The sequence below is a fragment of the Narcine bancroftii genome, chromosome 5, assembly GCF_036971445.1.
Source record: "Narcine bancroftii isolate sNarBan1 chromosome 5, sNarBan1.hap1, whole genome shotgun sequence".
NCBI lineage: Eukaryota > Metazoa > Chordata > Chondrichthyes > Torpediniformes > Narcinidae > Narcine > Narcine bancroftii.
Window position 1 is genome coordinate 95,567,863 of NC_091473.1, and position 18,968 is coordinate 95,586,830.

Below are 18,968 nucleotides of genomic sequence, written 5' to 3' on the forward strand. Positions count from 1 at the left end.
AAGAGAGAAGCTAACATTAATTGCTCAACACTCCTGCACCACCTGTATGAGGATCTTTGGATCCAACATTGGTCTTGGCAACCACCTCAGATTCCAAAAACATGGAGTGGGATTTTGTTGTGGTCAATCCTGAGGGACTGAACCTAGACCAAATATTGAAATTACTGCTGACTTTGAGCATCACATGAGAACATTACCAACCAGATCATTTCCATTTCCTACCTTATTTTCCTTGGACCACCTGTTTAATTAGCTGACTGTTATTTTGATGGTAACACATGATGGTGTATCATCCATACAGAACTGAACTTCAAGTTAGAAAATGATGGGGTTTGGTGGTAATCAGCACCCCTTTGATAATTTTAGAAATTTGGTAAAGACTTAACATATACAATAAAAAGAAACATAGGTAAATGAGGAAAATAGAATTTTTCTGGGAAGACTTTGAACCACAATAACAGTAAAAAAAAAATGCAAACTGCAGAAGCTGGAATCTTGAATACACAATAAGCTGTCAGAGGGTCTCAGCAGGTCAGGCAGTATCTAGGGGGAGAAATGCTGAGTCAATGTTTCAGGTTTGACCTTTTATTGTGTCTAAAACTTTAAAATTTTAGAACTTTATGGAGTTCCAACCTGAAACATTGACATAGGTTTCTATCAGGAATAATTTCAAATGGATGTCTGAAATCCAGCAGCCGTGATGTTGGCAAAATTGCTGGGCAGCCAGTCATGTTAAATAATTTTCACAGTCATCAAACCAGGGAAGCAAAGTCACAGATTGAAATTTCTTTTAAGTATTTGGCAGGATGAAAAATAAAGAATTGAATAGAAATTCATAAATTTTCTTTAAAATATTTTTTATTTACTGTGTTGAAGTATTTATCTAATGGAATTTCAATCAATAATTTTTTTCCAAACTATAATTATGTTAAGTTGGCCATGCTGGTTACTGCAGTTTATGATCCACCTTTGGCAAATTGATGGTGCCATGATTGTAGCTAGCTATTTTAACCACACCAACCTGAAAGCAGTTCCTCCACAGTTAACTCCACCAACAGAGAGAGAACTCCCTGAATTGAGTGTTCATCAACATCCCTTGTGCACACAAGGCGACTCCTCACACCATCTTGGTTACTCATTCCATATATCAGTCCTGCCAATCCCGGCATACAGAATGCTGCCAAAATGAACAAAGCCAGTTTTCAGGAAGATCAGGATGAGGTTTGGGGGCGCACGACTGCTTTGATACCATAGATTGGAGCAGTTGAGCTGTTTTAGGGAGGCAATGGTCATGTGAACATCGAAAAGTACACGTTATCTGTGACTGGCTACATCAAAAAGTGCATTGAGGATGTCACTGAGAGCATATGCTTCACAACCAGGGCTAACCAGAAACCATGATTGGATGCAGAAGTCCAAGCACTTCTCAGAGCTCATGATGCTGCCTTCAGGACAGGAGACAAGATGGCACTAAGATCAGCCAGGATTGAATTCTCACAAACTGGTGACACAAGGCTCATGTGGCAAGGTGTCAAAACTATAACAGACCTCATGATTCAAAGATAACGATGCCTCCCTTCCGGACAGACTGAACATCTTCCATTCATGGTTTGATAAGATGAAGAAACCTCTGTCTTTGCCTGATGAATGGGCCTCCTGTATAGCTGCAGCCAAATGAGGAGAAACCTATCTAAGGTGAATCCACACAAGGAAGCAGAACCACACAACACACCAGGTTGGGTACTGAAGAACTATGCAGACCAACTGACGGATGTCCTTACGGACATCTCAACACAGGTCTGCAGCAGTTCATCATCCCCGTGGGTTTCAAGACAGCCACTATCATCCCAGTAACAAAGGGTGCAACAATAACAGACTTTAATGACTATCACCCTGTAGCATCGACCTCCATCATTATGAAATGCTTCAACCATCTGGTGATTGAACACCTCTCAGAGACACTGGACTCATTTCAATTTTGCCTACAGATGGACTACAGATGGAACCGATCCACTGATGATGCTATAACCTTGTCATTTCACTCTGTTCTGACCCATCTGAAAAATGACACCTCATATGCCAGGCTGCTATTCATTGACTTCAGCTCGCCATTTAATGAAATCATTCCCCAGAGGCTGATAGAGAAGTTTTCCTCGCTGGGACTCAAGACCCTTCTCTATAACTGGATTCTGGACTTCCTAATGGAAGTCAGCAGTAGAATGTTGAGCACTGTCATTGCTGAGCACTGGTGCACCTCAGGGCTGTGTGCTCAGCACTCTCCTGTTCATGTTACTGATCAACAACTGCAATAATGATTGCACTTCCTTCGAAGCCTGAGGTGAGTAAGGCTAGCAGTCACCATCCTGTCAATTTTCTACAGGAGCTCTATCGAGAGAGTCCTAGCCTGTTACATCACTGTGTGGTATGGTTGCTGCAGAGTATTGGATCAGAGGTCAATCCACAGGACCATAAAAGTGGCAGAGGGGATCACTGAGGTCTACCTCCTCTCCAGCGATGTGATCTACTGAGATCATTATTTGAAGAGGGTTTGTAAAATCATGCTCCCCACAACAGCATCATCCAGCTACTTCAGGAAATATATAAAAGAGTATCAAAGGTAGAACCACCAGGCTGAGAAACAGCTTCTTCTCTCAGGCAGTGAGACTGCTGAACTGCTCATACAACCCCTCCGAGATTCTACTATTTATTTTACAATATTCATTTATTTTAATATATGTACAGTATAAACATACTGCATATGTATTGTTTGTCTGTATGTGTGCTTTTTCTCTATGTATGTTTACATTTTAGTACCAAGGACCAAAGAACACTGTTTTGTCGGGTTGTACTTATACATCAGATGATAATAAACATGAACTTAAATGTGCCATTCAGATGCCATGAAACGAGTGTAATTTTCAGGGTTATTTTGTCACCAGGCTAGTTCATACCTTAACTTATCAATGAAACAATATAACTTGATTATGATATCAACAGTTAAAATAATGCAGCCTATGGAGGAAGAATGAATCATGTAACTTTGGAGCTCGATGTCAAATATAATCCACAGAAATATTGAAGATGTTTTCACATTCACAAAGTAATTTTATCAACAACACAAGAATCTTGTCGAATAGTTGCAGAAGTTTTTTTTAAAGCAGATATTAAGACCTGCTCTAACTTCACAATAGGTTTTCCACCCTCTCCTAAAGACATTAACATGCTACAGTGCATTCTTATTTATGCCTGTTAGCTGGAAGTACCTCCAGTGCATGATTTTTCTATAACACGAGTGTGGAAAAGCTGTTAGAAGAGAGAATATAAACAATAGGCATTTAAACATTTTCCACAAGAATTGAAAATCCAGGCTGATTTCTTTCCAGTCACTATCACAAAGGACAGCACATTCCATTGTCAAGGTATCTAATTCAACCTACTTGAGAAACAAAATACAGTATTTTTGGTAGGAATGGTTCAATTTCACAATAAATAATACTTTTCACTGAGACATCAAGGGAGAAAAATAAGGTTACCTTAATTGCATCGTTTCAAGTAAGCTAATGACAGTTAGTTTGAGTAGTTTCTTATTTTTGGAAGAAAATATTTATTCTTAAATTTAAATTATCATATTTGAGATTGCTGTAATTACATTCACAGTTTGTCTGGTTTTGCATTTAGTTTGAAATAAAGGCACATTTTGTATCTAGTATTTTGACTCCATTGACACCTTAAGGTCTGATGCATTCCCTCTTTAAATGGTCTTCCCTCTGTGGGAGATGTGTTTAATTGCATTTATCGTTCTTCATATTAAAAACACTAATCCTAGAACATGTCACTTCCCCTAAGAGTTCTTTTCATTGTATTAAAATGCAGGGTTCCAAAATCTTTCATTTAGAAGTAACCAGAAAACAAATTAGAGTTGAATTTAGCATTTAAAACAACCACCCTATCTGAACAACAATAAAAGCTTCCACAGATACATATCCTTCTTAGCTACTTCAATTTCAGCAGTAAAATCTTGTATCAATAGTCCTCTTATAAGAACCTTTCTAACCCTCTTAATGCAGTATGAATGTTTCTCCTCATGAATACATTTAGAAATGGGGAACAGATTATTGGGTAAATACTCCAAATGTCTGTGTGGGTTTCATCCAGGTGCTACGATTTCCTCCTACCATTCAAAATTTACGGGGGTTTGTAGATCAATTGGTTCTAAATCGGCAGCAAGGGCTCGTGGGCCAAAATGGCCTGTTGCTGTGCAGTATGTCCACATTTAAATTAAAAGATCAAGATTTAAAGGAATTTCTTCCCTTGGAGGGGTGTGTCTCTTTGGAATTCTCTCCTCCACAGATCTGTAGGTGCAAGGTGATTGAGACTGAGAATGGATGTTTGGGTCAGAAGAGATTGTGTGTGTACTCACAATGTAACAAGTATCTCTGGGCTGCCCCAATACTTGTGGAAAATTTTGGAAATCAGAGAGGAAAGTGAAATTCAGACAAATATCCAGCTCAGCTGCAACCAAACTCAAGCCTTTATGAATGCAACCTCTTTTTTGTATTCGCAAACAACATAATTAAGGCTGTTGAATTACTGGATGGAAAATGTGAGCCAATTCAACATTAATCAATAAATAGGAAATGAAATAGCCTTAGTGGAACTCCCTTGGAAAAATCTGAGTTAAAGTTTTGAGAAGCAAAAGATATAGGGCAACAATTTAGACAGATTAATACAGCATGATTTAGTATTTATTTATTATGGTGGAATATAGCTGTACAATATTTTTAATTTGTTTTGTATTTTTCCAGTAGATTTTCCTTCTGACAGTGATAGCTTCAACCCAACCTTGTGGGAAGAACAAAGGCAACAACGGATGCAGGTTGCCTTTGAGTTTGAAGAGAAGAAGGAAGAAGAGGAGGCTTCCGGCAACATCAAGGTTTTTGCTGACAGTCCTTACTTTTTGTTGTAAAGGTTGCTAAAGCAAAAGCCATAGGAGTTCATCTGCACTAATTTATTGATTAATTGAAATAGCTAAATGATGCTGCAATGGTCCTAATGCCGTTTTAAAAAGTTCTTTAAAACAAAATCTCAAAACTTAACACCACCCTTTGATTAACAGTCTTCATAGAATCTTAAAAATATAGTACCTATATATGGCCCATCCATGCCAAATCCCATTTGCCTTTCCTATTGGACTTACTGAACAAATGTCTTTTAAACTTTGTTGTTTTATCTGCCACCACCTCCTTATCCGGCGGCTCATTAGTGATGTTCACTCTCCTCAATGGAATATTTACACCTCAGATCTTTAAATTTTATTATTTCCTTTACACAAAAATGTAATATACATGAGATACTTCAAGAAGATCCATGAAGAGCATTGCCCAGCACCCCTAATAGGAGAAAGAGAAGCAAATATTTGCTAAACTATTTTCTATGAAGTTTTAAATGAAGAATGTCAAAAGTTGAATTGGAGAATATGTATAAAACAAAGGCCTTTAATATTTGGTGATATCTAAATGGCTGGTTCCTGCCTGCAATTTGACGTGCTCACAAGCCGCTGAAAGAGGAGTCAGGCTGTACTCCACTTTGGAAGGGATGGAGAGTAGCAGTGAAGGTAGAAATTAATAGTCAACTTTAATCAACTGCTGGCTTAACATCACACTTGTTTAAAATAACCGGAAGCCTGTCATCTGCTCAACCTTGATCACAAAGAACAGAGAATTCAGAGTAAAATCTCCAAAATGTATTTTTGGAGACGATAAAAATTTTGAAAAGATTAACATTTTTAAAATAAAATTATTTTCTATTTTGATACTGAAATATTGCTATTATCTATTGTGGAAGGCAAAATACTCTCGGTCCTAATGAAACAATTAGTAACACTGACATGTTAATAACAAAATTAAAGAATAACTGTTGCCATTTATTTTATTCCCAAGAGATATTCTATGCTTTAGGACAAGGGAATGACTTCACTGCACACAGTTGAACTACTGACTCCATTCAAAGTCTTTCTGTTGATCACCTTGCAACTCACTTTCTAAACATCTTTGTCATTTGTAGGCATAGCGTAATTTTCCTCCACTTCTCCAAATTTCACCCCTCTCAACTTCTCTAAACTTAAACCTGGGCCCTCTTGTTCTAGTCTACCATGCTCTGGGTAAAAGATATTGACTCTCAATCTTGTATGTCCCCATAATTTTATAAACCTCAATAAGGTCACCCCTCAATCTGCTACATTCTTTGCGAGATTTGGACATAAATAATAGCTGCTTCTTTCAAGAATGAACAAGCCTGTTATTACTCAAACCAAAATGGTTGAAAGTCTTACTGGAAATTAAGTTTTGGCATTGCATTAAGTTTTATGTCATTTGGGTGTGTTTGAGTGTGTAAACCAGTGCTAGAAAACTTGAAAGTTGTGTAAGAAATTAGCATACCATGTTATTAAAAATAAGCAGAAATTTGTGCAAAGCTGCTGAATGCAGATTTTTGATTTTACAAAGTTGCTGTAATGGAGATAAATTTCAATTTCAAAATGTTGCTCACTGCTGGGATATTGCTTTCATTCTAAATCATTTTATATGACTGGTGTCAATAGTTGATGGAAAATTGCACTGCCTACTTCCAGCTAATAACTATTTGCATGCATACTTATTTTTTAGGTCATGAACATTTGCTCAATTGTTAGTTTCGGTTGAGTAATCTGATTTGGGCTCAGCTACTGAGTAGAAGCCTTACAACTAAATTTCAACATGGTCAGTAACTCACAAGTGGGTTCACTTGAAATTAAGATTGACTCCTGCGAATTGGACACCAAGCCGAGAAAGAAAATATGGATTAAAAGTTGTTTTGAGGGCCATTGCAACAGGTTTTCCAAAAAGTTTTTCCCTGCTGCAATTCATAACTGGCAAATGTCACATGGGTAAGTTAATAGAGGCCTGCTTCCATCCCAGCTGATTCAACCAGTTGAGAAGACTAAGTGGAGAACATTGGATGAAGATATGAAGTAATGTGTGCTTAATCTGATATTAAGATGGTGATATGTGCTGTATAACTTGATACAAAGAAGCCAATTGGTAGAAAATTATGTAGTTCATCTGTAGCCTTATTATGTATCAAACCAGGTATGTTATTTCTTGCATTTTTCTATTTCAGGCTGAAATAAATCTCAAACGCTATCCGACTCCTTACCCAGAAGACCTGAAAAATATGGTGAAGTCTGTTCAGCATTTGGTAGGAAAGCACAATCACGAAGGATCTACTGAAAATTCAACAGGTGCCACAAGTATAGAACATGCGAGAAAAGAAAAATATGAACACAAGTGGCCTGTGTTGACAAAGGAAGCCACACTTGAGGTAATGGAAGGAATTTAAAAATAAGTCAATCTCTACTTTATCCTGCAGGTTGAACTGTGATTTGCCTTTCACATTATCTTCATTGCAAGTTTGTAAATCTCTCTCCATAGGGAAACCAATGGAATGAGTATGAAGCTTGCTAGAAACCCACAATATTGCTTATGAAATGACATCAAATGCCTGATTCACACAATTGTTTTGACATGTCAAAAATGATCCTAAAATTCATTGTATGCTCAGGGGAAATATCTGCTTGGGTAATGCAATGGAACCATATGACACCTTAAGAAAATAATATATATATATTGCACCTTCTTGTTTTTCTTTTTAAAAAATGTTATTTATGTATTCTACAGAGATCCTTGGGTGACTCACCAAATGATCTGAGAATGGGAGAACTGCGACCTGCACTTACTGAAACTCCACTTTTCAAGCCCAAAGTTGTCCTGTTGGGTAAAGAGAAGAAAGGTACAGGCTTGAGGGGCCAGATGACATATTACTGCTCCTATTTTCCTGTGCATTTTCATGTCTATATTTTTAACTTGAAACAAATTCTAGACCAAGCTTCCAATAAAGTCCCTCATTAAATATAGGTTATATCTACAGACAATAAACCCCCATGTCCCACACCTATGGGGGTTGGTAGATGCTGAATAAGTGTATTTGCCAGTTGCTTGAGACTGCATGTTGCATGAACTAACCAAAAGGTGGTGCCAATTTTAAACTTTTGTATTTTTTAACCAATTTCTATTCCATGTTTCTTTGCTGGTTGCTTGAGACTGCCAGTTGCTTGAAATTCGGATAATATGGATTTTACTGTATATGAACGAGGCTTATGTTTAAAAGGCAGTTACATTAAAAGTAGCCAGAGATTGAAACCTGGTGACAACTGTAGATCTAAAACAACCCAAGAGAAAAATATTGAGAATATTTTTTCCTCTCTTCTGAACTAGTCCCAGCTATTGAATTTCAATATTAATGATACAGGCAAAAAAGACTTTATTAAGGTCATTGAAATTCATCCTGACAGAATTCACAAATCCAAAAATGTAAGGTATGGAGCAAAATTCACTCTCACTGAATCTGACTGAAAATTTAGCAAATAAATCAATGTTTTTTTTTCCACTCTCATTTCTTGATGTAGTCACAGATAACACAGTTTACCATTATGTAAAATCTTGATACAGACCATTTTCTAGGAATGCAAACCACACCCTTATGTTATATGGGTTTGCCTGTATAGTTTTGTCAAAAAGAGAATTGCTAGAATACCTCGGCAAATAAAATAGCATCAGATGAAAGAGAAACCTATTAATATTTTAGATAATAATCCTTCCACAGAAAAGTGCAGAGTTAAGAGTTCAGTGCAGAGCTTGGGACAGAGTGAGGTAGGATTGGCATCAGATTCATTCATGGGGCAGCCAGGAATACATTTAAATCTATTATATTTTAAGAAATAGGAGACAGATAAATATTGAAGGAAGATCCATTACAGCACAAGGTAGAAATTGCCTTAAAAGGCTAGTTGACCAGCATTTGAAAGCAATATATTGATTATAAACATTAGTGGTCATTTTTCATCAGTTATCAGGTTTCAGTACAGACTTTACTAAACTATAAATGCCTTGGAGAAACATTACAACATAGAGAAAAAGAGCAGTAAAATGAATAAAGCTTCAAAATGCCAACTATAGTAGATGTAGAGCAAATTCATAATTAAGGAGTGTGGTAAGATGAACACTACATCTGAGGGCTAAAATTGAATTTAAATTAACCTTTCAGGTATTTGATTATAATTATGCTTTAATAGTCTTTCAGTGGGTTTTAATCAATTGAAGTTGACGTTTTTCATCAAAAAGCCTAGTGGTGATGCAACAGTAATTTGACCGGCAAATAAAGGTGATCTGAGTAGCTGTTAAAATGACACAGCAGGAAATTGTACAGCTTATTGATCAGTACAAAAGCAGATTCCCAAACTTTTGCTATATTGCCCTGAATTAGCTCCACAAATACTGGTACTGGTGTAAAACATGGAACATTACATAGCAGTATAGGCCCTTCTGCCCACAATCTGTGCCAACTTGTATGAACGTGCTCAATAAACAAAACTTTCCCTACCTCACACACTTAACCCTCTATTTTTCTTGCACCAACGTTGCTGAGATTTTTAAATGTCTCCACCACCCGTGATAATGCATTCAAAAACCAGAGTAATGATTATGTGTCTAAATTGCACCTTGAAATAATAGAAGAAAAAATGTGCATTTTATATTTATAGTAAAATCCCTGTTATCCATCCAGAAACCAGCAAAAAAATCTCGGAAAATAAATAGGTAAAAAAATACAAATGTTTAAATTTGGTGTCCACAACAGTCAGTTCTCCAATCCATGCAATCTCAAGCAACTGGAAATTTCACTTATCTGGCATCCAACAATCCTATAGGTGCCAGATACTAGGGATTTTACTGTATATATAAAAATTATTAATGACCCTCAAAACTATTTATGAAAAACTCCAGGATACCCTCCTGAAATAAAAAATATCTAAAAACTTGTTTTCATGAAACAGGATTCTTTTGTTCAAACAGAATTGAATTAATACTGGGGTCATTTTAATGTAGTTTATTTTCTTTTATTTCAATTTACTCTCTTTACTGACATGGATTTTGCAAACTACATTGGAACATCTGCAAAATCAATAGTGAGTGCTGATAGCAAAGTTGATCTTGGGAGCATTTGTGAACACATCTCATTTTGTACAGTCCTGAAATTATCAATAGATCAACATAAAATTATCAACATAAAAAACAAGGAGAGAAGCTGAGCCTTCATCAGCCTCTGATGCTTTTGCCTTGGACAAGATACTGTGTAAACATATCAGTAAAAGAGATCAAAAGTGGACTGGGGTGTACTTTGACACACAAAAATAACGATGACTTCATTCCTGCCTCCTCAGATGGCAGTCCCTGCTCATCGCTGCCATTGGCAGTGATTTCGTGCCCATGTTGTTGTGGCTTGATATGTCCATATCCACACCACTGGCATCATCTGCAGTGACCTACCCCTCCTCAGCCTGTGTGTCTCCAACACCAGCACTGCTGGTTGTTGCCTGAGATGACTCAGGGATGAACCCGGGGAAAGCAGGATTCTCCATTGCACTAACTACGCTCATGGGCGTTGGTGAGAAGCTATTCCCCCAAATGTTGTGGCATTGATCAAAATAATGTCATTCTAAACGTCCACTGCCTCTCCTCCTGTTGTAATCCATCACAATGTTGAACTTCTTTCTCAGGCTTTTGACCTTGGTCACTACCTGGGGTTTAGAGCGGCTGTGGTCACGTGCTGAAAGTGCACTGGCCAGCCTTTCAAAGGTAGGGACATCCTTCACTGTCCCAGTGAACTCCTGTTCTTGTGTTTCCTGACCCATGAGGTCGAGAAGCACCCTAATCTCAGCATTTCCCCAATTAAAAGCCACTTTCTCACTGCTATTCCTAAATGGGAACATACTGGCAATGGTTCCTCGCTATACCTGCTGTCAGCGTTTTAAAAAGCCTGCTCCCATGTCTCAGGTTGACGACATCACCGCAACGTCATCAGCCTGCTCCTAGCCAGCCGTTTGCAGTGGCAGTACATTCACGATGCACAGCGGAGCACTGACACTAGGTCGAAGAAATTTGGATTCGCTTCCTTGGAGCCATTCGGGGAGCACTTATGAGGGTAAGTTCTACGATCTAAGGGCAGAGAATTTCACCTTTACATTCACATTTTTTACTCTATAAAAGGGCCTGTGACGGCGCACATCTCTTGTAGAGAACCAGCCTCGTTTGTATCACTGCGCTGGCGGGGCAGCTGCAGGAAGTTGGTGCCATCGGGGCCCACTGATCACCTCATGGCTTAGGTCACAGCTCATGCCCCGGCCAACGTGATAACGTCTCCGCTGCATGTGGCGGAACTTCCGTTGGCCTTAAAGGGTCGTGCGCAAAATTCAAATAAACAGTTCAACTGAAACCTCCACTGTGCCCTGTGGTGTGTTTGTGTGTGAGTAGCAGCCGCTACATTGGTGACCCCGCAGAGCCCAGACATTATCTGGTCTCCAACCATGGATTCGTTGGCGATCAGTGCTGTGTCTGTGAAACTCCCCCCCCTTTTGGACCCATCGATCTCACACGTGGTTTGGGCGGGCAGAAGCGCAGTTTCATCTCAGATAGATTACCTCTGATCTTCTACCACATGGTGAGCGTCCTCAATGAAGAAACTGCAGCCAGAGTGGATGACCTGATCCATGATTCTCCAGAGGAGGGCAAGTATGTTGCCCTCAAAGCCCTTTTTCTCAGCACCTTTGGTTTCTCCCATCAGCAGCACGTGGCTAGGCTGATGCTCCTCAATGGCCTGGGGGACAGAGCCCTGTCCACCCTAATGGATGAAATACTCACACTGGCAGAAGGCCACAAACCCTGCCTGATGTTTGAGCAAGCCTTCCTGGAACAAATGCTGAAAGACATCCAGTTTCTACTGGAGGACGAGGATTTCTCGGACCCCTGGAAGGTCTCAGCCCATGCTGACCAAATGGGAGAACGAGGCTGCCAAGAATCAGGTCACCCGGCCTGGACCCAGTAGTCCACAGCCCATCCCCAGGCAGAAGCTGGAAGAGCACCAAACCACCTGGTGTTTCTACCACCAATGCTGGGGAGCCAAGCCCTGAAAGCCTTGCTCATACCAGGGAAATGACCAGGACAGCCGTCGCTGATGGCTGTGACAGCTGTCCACACAAACAGCCTTTTGCACATGGTCGACAAGACCAATGGATGGCATTTCCTGGTGGACACAGGAGCAGAGTTGAGCATGCTTCCCCTGACCGCCCTCGAATCCCGCACGAGAGCACAAGGCCCGACCCTGCGGGCAGCGAATGGCACCGACATAAAGACCTTCAGCACGTAGATCATTCAGGTACATCTTGGGCCAAACAAGTACGCTGGAAGTTCCTGCTTGGCATTCAAGCGGCTCCGAAGGAGGATCTCCAGGTTTCATCCACGGAACTTATCTACGGTGTACTGTCGTCAATGCCAGGAGAGTTCTTTGGGATGGAGGTGAGAGCCCAACCCTCCATAACCCTCCTTGCAGATCTCTGCAACAGGCTCACCTCATTGGCACCCCCACCAACATCCCACCAGGCAAACACGCGGCAAACGTTCCCAAGGAACTGGCCTCAGCAGAGTTCATGTTTGTCCGGCGTGGCCCACACCCTACCCCCTTATAGCACACATACGAGGGCCGTACAAGGTCCTACACCAGTCAGGAAAGACTTTTACCCTGGACATTGTAGGCAGGGAGGAATTATTCATGATCGACAGGCTGAAACCGACACACGTGGACTTTGATTGACCCGTGAGGACGGGCCAACCTAAGCGACAGGGTTGGCCACCCAAGTGGCGAGATGCGTAAGCCAGTTCTTGGGGGGTCACACATTTATTGTAGTGAATCAGCCCCGCTTGTATTGCCGCGCTGGCAGGGCAGCTGCAGTAAGATGGCTCCATTGGGGCCCACTGATCACCTTGTGGCTTAAGCCACAGCTCACGCCCCGGGCAACGTGATATCATCACCGCTGCGCATTGGCTTTAAAGGGGCGTGCATGAAATCCAAATAAACAGTTCAATTGAAACCTCCACCGTGTCCTGTGGTGTTTCTGTGTATGTAGCAGGTGCTACCATCCTAAAATTAAGTCTCAATGTTTTAAGTATTAATATGCAAACAGATGGAGGGTCAGGCACCATTTATAAAGGCACAGGGATGGTCAACATTTTAGGTTGAGACCCTGCATTAAACCCAAATGTTGAACATTCCTCTGCCTTCACAGATGCTGAGTGGCCTGCTGAATTCACCAGATGTTCCTTTTTACTCCAGATTATAGCCTCTGCAGTCTCTTGTGTCTCATTTTAGATAGCACTTTGCTTGTGAACCATTTAATTGACACGACAAAGGCCAATGATTGAACACCCTTCTAGACTGCTGGTTCATTTTCCATTGAACTAATTGTAAGCTCTTTTTTTTATTTCCAGTAGGCTGTGTTATATTAAAGGACAACTTTCCTTAAGATTACTGAACAGTGTAATTTTTAGATCTATCAAGGAATAAAATATGATTTTAAAAAATGCTTTTGATAACTAGCAAGAAACACTTCTCTGTTATATTGTATATTTAGAATCAACTGATGAATCAGAGGGTGACAGAATCAACAACAGTGGTTCCTCCGGCTCCTATTCAGATTATTCACCTTCCCAAGCATCTTCAGGTTCTTCTGGAGCACCTATTAAAGTCAGCACATTGCAGACAGCGGTGAAAGATGGTGTGGCAACTTCCTCTTGGGGAAACAGGTGTGTGAATTCAGAGAAAATATTAACCACCTTTTTAATCTTTACAGATTCTAGTTGTGCAAATATTTCGTGAGAATTACTATGCTTTTTACATTTTCACTTTTTTTCATTAAGAAATAAAATAATTTAAAAGGGCTCCATATTGAGGTCATGATAATAGGAGAAAATATTGCAAAATCATATAATACTGCAACATAAGAGGAGAGCATTTGGCTAATTAAATCTGTGGCAAATATTTCAAAGAGCATGCACTTCATTAAATCCCATTCTTTTATGTCACATTGTTGTAATTATTTTTCTTCAAGTAGTAGGCTACTATTGAATCTTTATTTGATCATTGCTATCCATATAAAATAGTGAATTTCAATTCCTGGCTGTAAATTTGTTTCCAATTTCATCTTTTGCCAACCAGTTTAAATCTGTGCCTTGTTTCCTCAACTCCTCATCCAGAAGAAATATTTCCTCTTTATTTACCTCATCTAAACTTGTACATTTAATCACGTCAGTCATATTTCCTCTTTGCTTTTTCTAAGGAGAACAATGTAAGCAGCTCCAGTCACTGAACTCCAATCCCTCATTCCTAGAATGATTCAATTAAATCTTTTCAACAATTAAAACTGTAAAAGCGCAAAACATTCACCAATTCAGATCGCTTCTTTCATGTTGGACCCTTTATCAGAACCAGAAAAGTGAGGAAACAAGCCAGTTTTAACTTTCACAGAAAATGAGGGAGCAATGGTTAGGTGACAGGTTGACCTCCGTGGGGTGATCCGACAGTTTACAATCAGATTAAAAGATTAATAAAATAGTGGGAGAGGTTAAAAAAAAAACAAGAAAAGGGACACACACACAAACTGTGCAGTGGAGGTGCAGAAGAAATGAAAAAATGATGTTGGAAGTACCTAGCAAGTCGGTCAATGAAGAATTTTACAGGAGAATTGGCCAACTCAGATACAATCAGAAAATTCAATATTGATACTCAATGGCTGCAGGAGCTCAGACAGAAGATGAAGTGCTGTTCTTACATTAGCCTTTTTGGAGTTACGCAGGAGGCCATGGACAGATTGTCAATGAGAGTGGCACAAAGAATTTAAGTTGCAAACAAATGGAAGCTCAGAATTGTCCCATCTAACTGAAAGAAGCTGTCTCACAAAATGGTCAACCAATCTGTATTTAATTTCTCCTAGACAGAGGAAATTGCATGAAAATTGAATGCATTACAATAGATTGTAGGAGGTGTTACTGTATTGCTTCTTCACCTTAAAGGATTGTTTGGGTTCCTCAATGGCAGAAGGGACGAGCAGGGTGCTGTAGCTCCTATATTTATGTCGGAGGGTGTCAAGAGAAGGGAAATGGTTGTTAGAGATGGAAAATTAGCAAAGGGGTTAGTTCCTTCAGAATCTTGAAAGGTGGTGGAAGTGTGAACTGTAATGCAATTCATTTGAAGATGACAGAATTGGTTGAATATGGAACTTTGCGGAGAACTCTGTTCTAACTCTGTTCAAGAGCAGAGGTGTAAGACAGTATGAGATGGAGTTGAAACCTTAACCATATTTGACAGAGCCCAGTAATAAGCAGTGATGTAGCTCCCTGTAGTGCATTCACCTCAATTCTGTTTCTCATTCCTTGACCAATTTTGTTCCTGAGCTGCCACTGCCTTTTATTCCATGGTGTCAAATTTAATTTATGGTACTTTATTCATTCCTTTCAAAGATCTGAATGAACAGCCTCAACTTCAGTCTAATCATCCATCTCCTCAAATTGCTCCAAAAAAATCTGTTTAATCCAATCCAATTTGCCTGTAAGTTTACGATAGCTGTCCTTGTTTGACTAAGTAGCTTTAATTTCTTTCCCCGAACAAATTCACCATTGACTAATTAGCCTTTCAAAACCAGGTTTCTCCTTCACTATTTTAAACAAAGATGTAACATTGAAGTCTTCCAGTCTTTTCCAGCCACCACATACCAATTGTAGGCACAGAGAGATATTTCTGTGATCAGGATTGGTGCCCTGAATGGCTTGAAAACTTTACGAAGGAAGAAAGTTAATTACCAAAGGTTGTTGTCCTTATTGGACATGAATAGAAAGAAGAATGAGATTTTGCAGACAGTATTTTGGAGCTAAAAAAGAGTTAAAAAGCAGAATATTAAAACTGGTTATTCCTGGATTACTATCAATGGCACATGCTGGTACAAAAGATGCAAACTTCACACATCACATTGTGGTGCACTGTTAGCCAGAATCAGACACACACAAAGATAAAGACTGTACAGGCTTTAATCCACAAAGACTTCCACAGAGCCAGGCTAAGCTGGCTATGGCTGCAGCAACTCTGAGTGAGGCCTCGGGAGGCTGACGCAGGCTTGTAGCCCAGAGGGTGATTGACACCCGACCGGGTGGGGCTTGATCCATTCAGTCCGACTGATTGATAGCCGGCCAGGCTTTGTCCTGTCCCCTTACCCTCCTGCAGGTACCGAGGTTACCCCCTGCAGTAGGCCGGTGGTCTACCAGCACACACATACTTGACATTCAGTCCCTAAAGTTGTGTGTTGTGCTTCTTAAGATTGGATGAATTAAATTTGCAAGAATAGCCTTGGGGATCAGTTTGTAGAGCATTTTTCAGATAGTTTCTAAGAGTAGCATTTTGAGGAAACTGTCCTATTTCATATCTGGTATTATGTACTAACACAGGATAAATTAATGATCTCAAAGCAAAGAAATCCTAAGAAAGGAGTGAATGTTACAATTTCAAAATCAATTTGAGAGCAAAAAATATGGGCTTGAAACTGGTGTATTAAATTTAAATAAAACAACAACAGAATAAGGACATAGTTGCTAAAATAGAAAAATGGCTTAAGGGGAAAATGCTAGATTAATGGTGAATGATATTTCATGAGTTATTTCATAAATCTCACCAAAAGGTCTATTCCAGTGAGAAAGAAGGACACAAAATAGAGGCTAACTAAGGAAGTTAAAAATCATATCAAATTGATAGAAAGGTTAAAAGTGTTGTGGGGATTACTGGTAAGCCAGACCATGTGAATTTTTTTAGAAACCAAAAGAGGTTTCTAGATCATTGGGCTATCTTTCAGGGAATGTAGGAACTGTTCAGTTTGCACCTGAACTGGAGGGGGACTAATATCCTTGCGGGAAGTTTTGCTAGTGTAACTCTGGGGGGCTTAAATTAGATTTGCAGGGGGATGTGAACCAGAGTACCAGAGAAGATAGGGGAGTGGAGGAGGGAAAACATGGTATGAAAATTGCATATAACATTAGAAAATTGCATGTAATGTTCAGTTGTACATAGTGAAAGTTTTCTCAGTGGCATCTATTTCAATGCAAGAAATATTGTAGGAAAGGCAGATGTAATTAGAGTGTGGATTGGAAAGTGGATTTATGACATTGTGGCCATTAGTGAAACTTAGTTGCATGAGGGGCAGAGCTGGCAGCTCAAGGTTCCAGGCTTCTGTTGTTTCAAATGTGATAGAATTGGGAAGGGGTGGGGGGGTTGGGGGAATAGCATTGCTGGTCAGGGAAAATATCACAGCTGTTCTCAGGCAGGACAGACCAGAGGGATTGTCTACTGAGGCTATATGGGTGGAGCCTAGAAATGGAAAAGTTATGGACACTCTCATAGGGTTGTATTATAGACAGCCCAATAGTCAGCGATAACTGGATGGCTTGGAGTTTGTCAAATGTGTTCAGGAAACTTTTCTAAATCTATAGAGAGAGAGAGAGAAATACTGTATCTCATATTTGGGAATGTGATAGGACATGTGACAGAAGTATATGTAAGGGAACATTTTGGGTCCAGTGATCATGATGCCATTAGTTTCAAGTTAATTATGGAGGATAAGTCTAGTCCTCAGGTTGAGATTCTAAACAGGAGAAAGGCCAATTTTGAGGAAATGAGAAAAGATCTCGAATGTGTGGATTGGGATGTTGTTTTCAGGCAACAATGTGTGAGGTAAGTGAAGGACCTTCAAAGGTGATGATATTTTGAGAGTTCAGAGTTTATATGTTCCTGTCAGGATTAAAAGGTAAAGTTAACAGGCAGAGGGGAGTCTTAGTTTTCATGGGATATTGGTGGTCTGATTCGGAAGAAGAGAGGGATATATAGCAGGTATAGACAACATGGTGTAAATGAGGTACTTGATGAGGAAAAAAAACTCAAGAAAGAAATCAGGAAGGATAAAAGAAGGAATGAGATTGCTTTGGCAGACAATGTAAAGAAAAATCCTAAGGATTTCTACAGGTATATTAAGAACAAAAGGATAGTGAGGAATAGTAAATTGGTCCCCTTGAAGATCAGAGTGGTTGGCTATGTATGGAGCCAGAAGAGATGGGGGAGCTCTTAAATGGGTTTTTGTATCAGTATTAACTCAGAGTCTAGGGAGGTAAGGAAAATAAGTAGTGAGGTCATGGAACCTACATAGATTAAAGAGGAGGAAGTGCTTGCTGTCTTATAGCAAATAAAGATGGATAAATCCCCAAGGCCTGACAGAATATTCCTTCAGACCTTGAGGGGGACTAGTGTAGAAATTTCAGGGGCTCCGAAAGAAATATTTTAAATGTTCAGACCCACGGGTGTGGTGCCAGAGGATTGAAGGGTACCTTATATTGTTCCATTGTTTAAAAACAGCTCCAAAATTAACCCAGAAAATGATAGACTGGTGAGTCTGATGTCAATAATACATAAATTATTGGAAGGTGTTCTAAGAGATCAGATGTATATCTGATATTTGGATAGCCAGGGACTTACTAGGAATAGACAACATGGCTGTGTGCATGATAGGTCATGTTTAACCAATCTTAGAATTTTTTGGGAGTTCACCAGAAAAGATAATAAAGGAAAGGCTGTGGATATTGTCTACATGGACTTTAGTAAGGCCTTTGACAAGGTCCCACGTGGGAGGTTAGTAGGAAGATCCAGATGCTCGGCATTCATCGTGAGGTAGTAAACTAGATTCAACATTGGCTATATGGGAGAAGCCAGAGAGTGGTAGTGGATGATTGCTTCTCAGACTGGAGGCCTGTGACTAGTGGTGTTTCTCAGGGATCAGTGCTGGGACCATTGTTGTTTGTCATCTATATCATTGATCTGGATGATCATGTAGTAAAATGGATCAGCAAGCGTTCAGATGATACTAAGATTGGAGGTGTTGTTGTCGGCAAGGAAGTCTTTCAAAATTTGAAGAGGGATCTGGATCAGCTGGAAAAATGAGCTAAAAATGGCAGATG

The 18,968-nt window shown here is 39.7% G+C and overlaps 1 protein-coding gene across 1 annotated transcript in view; it reads left to right on the forward strand.

Annotated features, from left to right (window-relative positions):
- Positions 1-18,968, forward strand: part of lrrc7 (leucine rich repeat containing 7) — a 501,081-nt gene that overhangs the window by 413,525 nt on the left and 68,588 nt on the right. Inside the window, exons 19-22 of the mRNA XM_069938447.1 lie at positions 4,809-4,933; positions 7,156-7,356; positions 7,713-7,824; positions 13,556-13,727. Coding sequence (XP_069794548.1) covers positions 4,809-4,933; positions 7,156-7,356; positions 7,713-7,824; positions 13,556-13,727 — 610 coding nt within the window. The remainder of the gene's footprint in view (positions 1-4,808; positions 4,934-7,155; positions 7,357-7,712; positions 7,825-13,555; positions 13,728-18,968) is intronic.